Genomic DNA, 8,971 nt, shown 5'->3' with positions numbered 1-8,971 from the left:
CTGCTCCCACGGCACGACCCCCTGCTTTGCTTGCTCACACATTACTGCTGCTTCCTCCCTCACGTCCCAGCCATTTTGGGCCTCACATATTACCCTCTAGCAAAGGACTTTTTAAAATTAATGTGAATCAGATGACAATGTGATTTCCCCTTGCAGACAGGAGTTACCAGCAGAATGTTACCACACTGGAGAAGATCCGGGAAGAATGGCAGAAAGAGCACATCAAAGCTTGTGAGGTAGATGCTCTCCACACCTTCCTGTGGCAACATGGTCTTCTGGATGCCCATCCCTTGCTGTGGGGGTCAGGGCTGGCACAGATTTGTCCTCTCTGTATTCCCCTGGCAGTGAAGCAGCAGGACATGTTGCAGTTAACCTAGCCTGTGTCTCATGCTTGTCTTCTGGGCTCAAGGTCCATCTACTTCTAGGTTTCTATTACGTTTTCTTATTTTCTTTTATCCTTCCACCACCTTTTAAAACTGACACAGTCAATCCACTAGGTTGTGACATTTTTGCCCATTATCTGCACACACGGTGAGGCCATTGTCTTGAACAGTCATTGTCATGGTCTCCTCTGCACACCTGGCACCTAGAGGACAATATGTGCTGTAGGTGCCACACCATCAAGCAGACTCAAACTCTGAAAGGCTTCAAATGGCTTTGCAGCAGACTCTGGTGGTGGGCTGGGGATGCAGACTGGGGGAAGCCATCCCCAAGAACCAGGAGCTCTTCACGTTGTATCTCATGGATCAGGTAGTGGGAGCCCCTCTGAGTGGTTGTATCAGCCTCAAGCAGACCTTCTCATGGCAAAGTGGTCTAGTAAAGATTTCTGTCATGTGCTGGGGAAGTCCAAAGCTGGTGGTGAGGGGACTGTGTGGCTGCTCAGGTGCTGACCTGTGTCTTGTAGCCCCCTGTGATCTGTGACCGAGGGATGGACAGGGACTGCAGAGATCCAGGATTTATCCCAGGTCTGCTGCAAGTCTGCAAAAATCTTCCTATTCCCAGCCACACCAATCCCTTCCCAAGCTACTTCTCCTCAGGCCTGTGTTTTACAGTTTCCTTTTGAAGTGGAATTGGCTGTCTCTTCTGTGTGGTGTGTGTTGGTGCCTCAGTGCTGGTGTGCTCTCCGTGTCTCTGGAAGCCTCTCTGCTGGCGGGGCATGGGAAGCAGTAGTTTCACTTTCACAGACAGATCACGTGGAGGTTTTCCCTTTGGTGTGTTGCAAAGGTCATAACTGATAACCAGTGCATGTGTACACTTGGGATGAAAGTTATCTTTCCCTGAAAGGCATAAAGTCACATGAAACTGAGGAATACCAGACAACAAAGTCTTGGGTTTAAACGTGCTTGGAAAAGCTGTGGTCAGGAAAGAGAGATAAGACCAACCAGTCAATGCACCTCTGTTTTCATACATCCCCAGTGCTTTTTTATTGCTCTGTACCTTTGATCCAAGTTAGATGTGGCCGCAGGACTGTGTGGTACCTGGGGAACATGCATTGCTTTTTAGGAAGCTGGCTTGGTCTGCCCAGAGCTAGCAGTGTGCCAGGTGACCACCTCCACACCAGTCCTGCAGATCTTTCTGAGCTTGACATTCACCTCTGAAATGCTTGGTTGTGCAGAGGTATGACTTCTCCTCCAGACAAGCTAGAGGACTTGTGCCCATGTTTCCTACAGGAAACCACCACCACCTGCTGCTCCTTGTTGAGGAGAGTCATCTTTGTAGTGGGGGATGAGGAGAAGTCAGGATGAAAGAGATTTGCTCTTGTTTTAACAATGTTAGGGCTGTTTTGTCTGTGTCATTTCAGTTCTTTGAGACTCAGGAGTGTGAGAGGATCAACTACTTCCGCAATGCCCTCTGGCTGCACGTCAACCAGCTCTCCCAGGACTGCGTCCAGAATGATGAGGTACATCAAATTAAAATATTAATTTTTCTGCCCAGTCTGCTTTCCTGTGCACTGAGCTGTTTTATGTTTGAATTGGGCTCTGGCCTTTGATCAGACACCAGGATGAGTGTGCAGGCAGACGGTTTTTGGCTAGAGTTCTTGTAGGTGAGGCTTTGTCTGGGATTTCCAAGTTTTTTGAGGGTGTTGAGCTCCTGGCCCAGGCTGCCCAGAGAGGTGGTAGAAGCCCCATCCCTGGAACCATCCCAGGCCACGTTGGGCTCTGAGCACCCTGCTCTAGCTGCAGATGTCCCTGCTCCCTGCAGGGGGCTGGACTAGATGGCTTTAAAAGATCTCTTCCAACCCAAACTGTTCTATGATTCCCGCACCATTGAAGCTTGTGTCCTAGGTGGGCACTGGGCTTTCACTCCATGTGTGATAAACAGTTGGGAAAAAAAACCCTTATTTTTTGACCTTAAATATAGAAATGCTTTTTATTCCCCTTTTGCAGAAATACGAGGAAATCCGCAAGAGTTTAGAAATGTGCAGCATTGAGAAGGACATTGATTTTTTTGTAAATTTACGCAAAACTGGAAGTTTGGCTCCAGGTAAGATCTCAGGACAATCTTCCAAAGCAGTGCTGACTTCCTGGTACTCCTCATGTGTGCTGCTCTGAACAGCATCAGTCTGGATGAAAAAAACATTGCAACATCCCTGCTTTCATTCACTGTCGTGCAGTGTGAGTCTCTGCCACTTACCACCTGTCCCTGAAGATAATCTCCTCCTTCTGTAACTTTTATTTCCTATCAGGCATTTTCCCAGAGAAGGGAAAGACTTAGGTGCTGAATGTTGGTATGGCAAGTAGTTTATGGCTATAAAAGGTCTGTACTTTACTATTGTTGATTTTTCCTAGCTCCTGTTGTTTATGAAAACTACTATAATACACAGAGAAATCCAACTCCTGTGAGAAGTCCAGCTCCTGTACCTATATCAAGGTAAGGAACTTAACCTGTACAGTTGCTATTGCTATTGAAAATTATGCTCTCCCCCCAAAAAAGTGTATTTTGTTGCTTTTGCAACAAACATGCCAATATGCTCCTGACTATAAGCTGTTCAAGGACCCCCTCAAGGACAGTCAGAGGTTTTTGCTTCCCATTTTGTGGTTATTTCTCCCTTCTCATGCTTAAGAATCTTATTCTGAAAGTGCTTGTGGTGAGGGGCTGCTCATTTTTTCTTGTACCAAGCCCATTCCAGAAGTTCTTTGCATGGAGGTGAGGGGCTGGAGTGCTCTCACAGCAAACAAGTCAGCCTGGGGAATACTGAATTTTGTGTCTTGCTCTCTTTGGCAACTATGTGAGCTCTCTTTTAGAGCAGCCTTTGGTACCACAATTAAACCTTCTGGGCTTCCCTCTATGGTTCTCCAAGGAGAGATGCATCAGTTAAAATTGCGTGTGGGTAGAGGGAGGAACAGCTGAGCTGAATTCCTGCCCCCAGGACAGAAGCTGGGCAGAGAGGACAAGGGTGAAGGATGCTTCTGCCAGGGGGAAGATGAAGATTCAGGGCTAAAGACTGTTGCTAAAGCTGAGTGTGCCACTTTGGCTGTCACATGGGAGAGGAGTCATGTCCAGTTATGGCTTCCTGATGTCTCACTCTGGTCAAAAGCATGTAAAAAGGCATGCCCCGAGGCTCACCTGTGGGTGTTTCCCCAACTTGGTGATTTTTGGTTACCTTTTCCTCTCCTCCACTGTATCAGCTTCAGTTCCTGTGCTTGGCAAGCAGGCTGCCAGTGCTGAACACACCCATGACATGCCCTGGCACTAGGTCTCCATAAACCCCAGGCTGGCCAAGCCTATTCCCCTCCCACCAGCTCTGAGAGGGCAGCTGGGGTGCCCAGAGCTAGGGCAACAGGACCCCCACAGCCATGCAGATTCTCAGCTCTGTGTTTCCTTCTGTGCAGGAGGGGACCTCTGCCCACTCCAACCAGTGCCCCAGGTGAGTTACTTGCTTCATGGGGTTTCTGGCCCCACAGAGGAACTCTCTGCTTTTGCTCTTCCCCATCAGATGAGCTCTAGCTCTCTGGAGGAACTGTGTTAGGTGAAACTCCTGCTCTAAGTCTGGTCCCCACTGAAAGGTGCTGGGAATTTGGGTGGTGACTTTGGAGGCAAGGTTTCACCCAGGAGAAGGTCTGATCAAAGCCCTGCATGAGGGCACCTCTGAAGCTGGAGGATGTCTAAGCTTGAGATCCCACCAGTCTCTGCAGATGGGGCCTTTCTCTGCTTCAACAGCTTGAGCTCAATCATTCCCAGTGCCACTGCAGTAGGGGGATACTGCAGCAAGACCTGGTAAAACAAAACCCTACTGTGGCTCTTGGGCAAATCAAGTCTTCTGTTTCCAGCTTCATTCTCCCCTGCCTCTGATCCCTTTAGCACGGGTGGCCAGCCTGTGGTGTTTCTGTCCTGTGTAAAGACTTGTGATGAGCACTTCTCATGAGCAGACCTAGTATTTTTTTTTTCCTCTGTGTTTCAGGAGAGCCTGATTATGCCACAGTTGATGGCTACAGTTTGATAAATCACTAATAGCCACAGTAAGTACTCATATTTGATGAAGAAAGGATTTAATAGGAGTAGACTGAGGAGGGGCAATGGAGAAGAAAGGCCCCAGGTTAAGGGATGGTATTTTGGGGTGACTGACCTGGAATGATGATCCTGTCAGCCCTCCCATCACTTGTCTGAGCTGGAGCTGTGGTTTAGATGCTGTTGATCCTGTTCTGTAGGTTCTCCAGGCAGAAGACAGTGTTGGTCTGGCCAGTGTGGCAGAAGTGGCTTTTCCAGTTATTCCCAGCCACGCAGAGCTGAAGTGCTTCTCTGCTTTAAGAAAGTATTGGAGGACTCTGATAATTATTTGTACATTCAGAAAGTGCCTACTAAAAATCAATGCCTTTGCTCAGCAAACTCCTTGGATGGATATCCCATCTTTACACTCTGGGGAAGAAAAATCCAAACAATGGACCCAGACACAGGCCATCTGTGTCCTAGGAAGCTTTTGATTTGCAGTACCTCCAAAGTGCAGCCTTCTGAGAGATGCTGGAGCCTCCCACTCTCCAGATAACTAGGAAGTCATAAATGCCAAGGGGAGGACTGTGCAAAGCTTTGGGCACGCTGGCTTGTGTCCAGAACATATGTATCCTCTGCAGATCCCAGGTTACACTTTTGCTTGTTTCTGAAGTCTTTGATTAATGGGGATTGAACTTGTAATTTTTCAGTAATGGGGATTGAATTTGTAATGTTTCAGTAATGGGGATTGAACTTGTAATTTAGGTTTAATTTTGGTATGTCTCTCAGGGAGCCTACTTAGAGGAGCACCAGTGGTTCCACCACGTGTCTGGCTTAGCTGTAGATGTGCTCCCAGCCTAAGCATCAGTAGTGGAAGCTGGTTTGCATCTTGCCTGGTGCAGCAGTCCCCAGCACAGCTACCTAGTGAGAGGCTGTGCCACCACAAGCGTGCTGGGAAGTCCCACACCCTTCAGTCTTGTTGAAGGTCTGAAGGAAGTTGGTCAGCTATTCCGACTGTCTCTCTGAGGAGGGGCTTGTGGTTTTTTTAGGACCATGGTATAGCTTGTCCCTGGTCTGGAGACCCCCATTTGACTAACTTTTTGAGAATCCCTAAACTTTGGACTTGTTCTGACTGTGCACCACTGAAAACAACCTCAGCTACCAACACTGAGCTGGAGCCATGAAACTGGTTTTCTGAGCAGGTCTCCTCAAAGCTGCTGCCATTTTTATTCCTGTGTCTGTGATTATGCCTTTGATTCAGACACTCCCATGCCTCAGGGCTGCTGGCCCCTCTGAAGTCACTGTGTGCAGCATAGCTGAACAGCTCCTCAGTGCCTCACGAAACTGTGCAGGGACACAGGGCACTGGGACCAGCACACAGCCCTCTAAACCTCGTGCCAGGTGACTCAGCTTTGGAGAAAGAAGAGTTGCTAGTGCTATGATGTTTGTCAGGTTGAGTCTGCATGACTTCAGTGTGTCCCTAAGCCCACCAGTCCCTGGGGCGTTTTCTGCATTTCCTTCTGCAGAGAAGATCATGGTGAGCTTTACACCTGTCCTGCTCCATCCTAACGAGCTCTGCAAAGTGCATGTCAAGGAATCGCTCGTCCTGGTTTATTTCTGAAAGATCAAGTGTACAAATATTCTTCTGAAGGACCCTGCTGTAGCCTTAGTTCTTTAAATACATATTTTAAAAACCAGTTTTCAGACTTGTGTGCTGGATATATTCTTTTCTTTAAACGTTGTCACATCCACTTCCTGTCAGGGCTGGTACACCTTCAAAGCACCCGAGGATGTTTGGGTGATATGAGTGGTCTCTCCTGGAAGGAAGCCCACAGGAACATATCCTTGCTCAACCTTTATCTCAGTACTTGCTCAGCACTAAGACAGCTGTGGGGGAGAACACTCCAGGGATGGCTGGCATGAGAACAAGTACTTGTGCTTAGCCCTGGGCTGCAGACCACGTGGGGCTGCTTCCCCTGGAGGAGCATCTTCTCTACAGTACATTGCTTGGCTTCTTCACTGGGATTTTTCAGCTGCTGAGCACAACAGATGGTGTTAGGGTTTTCTGGATGCATAGGTCCCCAATGAGGCTGAAGCTGGACCTCCACATTCAGTAAATTCACAAAAGTAATCCCAAAGTGGGGGTGCTGTTTCTGAACACACTACCTGTCTGAACAGACTGCAAGCCAAGGAAACCCTGGCTCGGAAGAGGAGCGTCCAGACATGGGAGGCAAGTCTCTGTCCCCAGGAGAGGTGAAATGGCTTTTTATCTTCAGCATCTTCCCTTGCCTTCTTGTCTTCTAAGTGGTGCAGAAGTCTCTGGCCTCCTCCCAGGGCTCTGTGGAGGAGCTTGGCTTCCTCCTGGGCTCCTGTAGTGAGGTTTGGCTTCCTCACAGGTGCCTACAGAGAGGTATGGCTTCCTTCCAGACCCCTGTAGAAGTGCCTGGCCCCCCTACAAACCCTACTAACCAGCTGCACGACTCCTGCCTTCCCTCCCAGGTTTCCAGGGACAGAGAGACAACAAATGCCTTAATAAGACAGGATAGGAAGAGGAATACAGACAGCAAGCAAATCTTATGCCCCTTCAGCTGCTGGGCACCCCGCCTTTGGGCAGAGTCAAATGGAGCTCTCCCTTTTTAACCCCATGAGCTAATACACAGATTATCACAAGAAAACAGCTCTGTGGAAGTTCACACGAGAACTCCTGGCTGCATTTCCAGATGCAATATTGTAAATTACAGACTATGTTAATAACATGGGCTCCTTGAGCCTGAAGGACAAGATCCAACAGAGTGGGCTTTACCTGTTCAAGGTCATCAACTCCTTGACTACAACATCTGCAAGGTGGGCCTGAGCAATGTGGGTGCTCATCGTTCTGGGGACTGGGAGAAGTCTGCTCCCAGTGGGGCTTGGACTCAGCTCCAGCTGCTGCTCCCTGAGGACAGTGGGCAGCAGGGCAGGGATTAGAAAGAACAGTGATGCCTGGACCTATGGACTGAGCCAGCAGCCCCGCTGCAGCTGGATGAGCCCCAGACACTACTGAGCAGGCAGCCTCACCCCAGTGGCACTTCCAGGTCCTGCTACAGCACAGGCAGAAGAGACTTCAGGCTCCCCGTGCCAAATAGCAGGGACTTGGCTTCTGAAGCACTGGGGTTAAACCCCCAGGCCTGAATGAAAGTGGCCATATAGATGATGCCCACAACCAGGCAAGAAAGAGCCTCCTGACTGGTTTTCACCCAGGCTCTGGCCAGCCTTGAGTGAGGACAGATGAGGAGACCACCACCAGGTGCCCCCACCTTCCACATGAACTTGGAGGTGGGGCAAGAAACCCCCTCTATAAGGGCTGACTCTGCTTGTCATGGGGTTGGGAGGTTTGTCTGCACAGTGTGTGTGCTGTGTGAGGGTTCTGCCTATGGGGACCCTCTTTATGGCAAGTGGAGTTTCCAAGGTGACAGGGCTGGAATGTGAAGCTGTCTCTGAGTCCCTGCTCTATAAATGGGCTCATGGCCTGGCTGCTCCCATCTCCCACAGCTTAGCTCCTCACCTGGCTTGCTCCCTTCTTCATGTCCACTGTGCTGGGTGAGTTCATGAATGTGTGATACACAAACTCTCTCTGGTTGTCTGGAACTTTGGATCTCTGGTGCAGGTTGTGGGAGTGGAGGGAGGATTTTGGCTGCTGGTCTGCCTGTTGGTGATAGTATCATTCCATATTGGGCAAATGGTCAGCAGAAGAGCTTCTCACACACATCCCCTCCAGCAGCAGCCTGGCCTCCCCACAGGTCCTTTATAAGGTAGCCTGGCCTCCTCCCAGGCCCCTCTACTATGTGCAAGTCCTGCCTGACCAACCTAGTGGCCTTCTACAATGGAGTGACTACATCAGTGGATGAGGGAGAGCTACAGATGTAATCTAGCTGGACTTCTGCAAGGCCTTTGACAAGGTTCCCCACAAAAGAATTGAGTGCACCCTCTGCAAGCTTGCAGCTAACACCGAGCTGAGTGGTGAAGTTGACGTGCCAGAGGGATGGGATGTCATCCAGAGGGACATGGACAAGCTGGAGAATTGGCCCATGTGAGCCTCATGAGGTCCAAGGAGGCCACGTGCGAGGCCCTGCAGCTGGGTCACCCCTGGGATCAGCCCAGGCTGGGGGATGATGTGACAGAGAGCAGCCCTGTGGGAAAGGACTTGGGGATCCTGCTGGGTGAAATCTGGACATGAGCCAACAGTGCTCACAGCCCACAGAGCCAGCTGCAGCCTGGGCCACTCAAAAGGAGCGTGGCCAGCAGGTGGAGAGAGGTGATCCTGCTGCTCTGCCCTGGTGAGGCCTCGCCTGGAGTCCTCAGCACAGCAGAGCCGGCCCTGCAGCTTGGTCACCCCTGGGATCAGCCCAGGCTGTGGGATGATGTGACAGAGAGCAGCCCTGTGGGAAAGGACTTGGGGATCCTGCTGGGTGAAATCTGGACATGAGCCAACAGTGCTCACAGCCCACAGAGCCAGCTGCAGCCTGGGCCACTCAAAAGGAGCGTGGCCAGCAGGTGGAGAGAG

At 50.2% G+C, this 8,971-nt stretch overlaps 1 protein-coding gene across 1 annotated transcript in view; it reads left to right on the top strand.

The window, feature by feature from the left end:
* The window catches only part of LOC103780994 (proline-serine-threonine phosphatase-interacting protein 2-like), a gene marked incomplete at its 5' end in the record, with an annotated part of 5,133 nt that extends 266 nt beyond the window's left edge, over positions 1–4,867 (top strand). The window contains 7 exons of the mRNA XM_008948697.1: positions 157–236; positions 1,802–1,900; positions 2,388–2,484; positions 2,790–2,871; positions 3,834–3,868; positions 4,403–4,460; positions 4,650–4,867. Of these exons, the coding sequence (XP_008946945.1) occupies positions 157–236; positions 1,802–1,900; positions 2,388–2,484; positions 2,790–2,871; positions 3,834–3,868; positions 4,403–4,452 (443 nt within the window). The remainder of the gene's footprint in view (positions 1–156; positions 237–1,801; positions 1,901–2,387; positions 2,485–2,789; positions 2,872–3,833; positions 3,869–4,402; positions 4,461–4,649) is intronic.
* Between the last annotated feature and the right edge of the window lie 4,104 nt (positions 4,868–8,971).

This window comes from Merops nubicus, unplaced genomic scaffold, assembly GCF_000691845.1.
Source record: "Merops nubicus isolate BGI_N331 unplaced genomic scaffold, ASM69184v1 scaffold22591, whole genome shotgun sequence".
Lineage (NCBI taxonomy): Eukaryota > Metazoa > Chordata > Aves > Coraciiformes > Meropidae > Merops > Merops nubicus.
The sequence above is the reverse complement of the archived record's forward strand: the minus strand, read 5'-3'. Positions and strand labels throughout refer to the sequence as shown.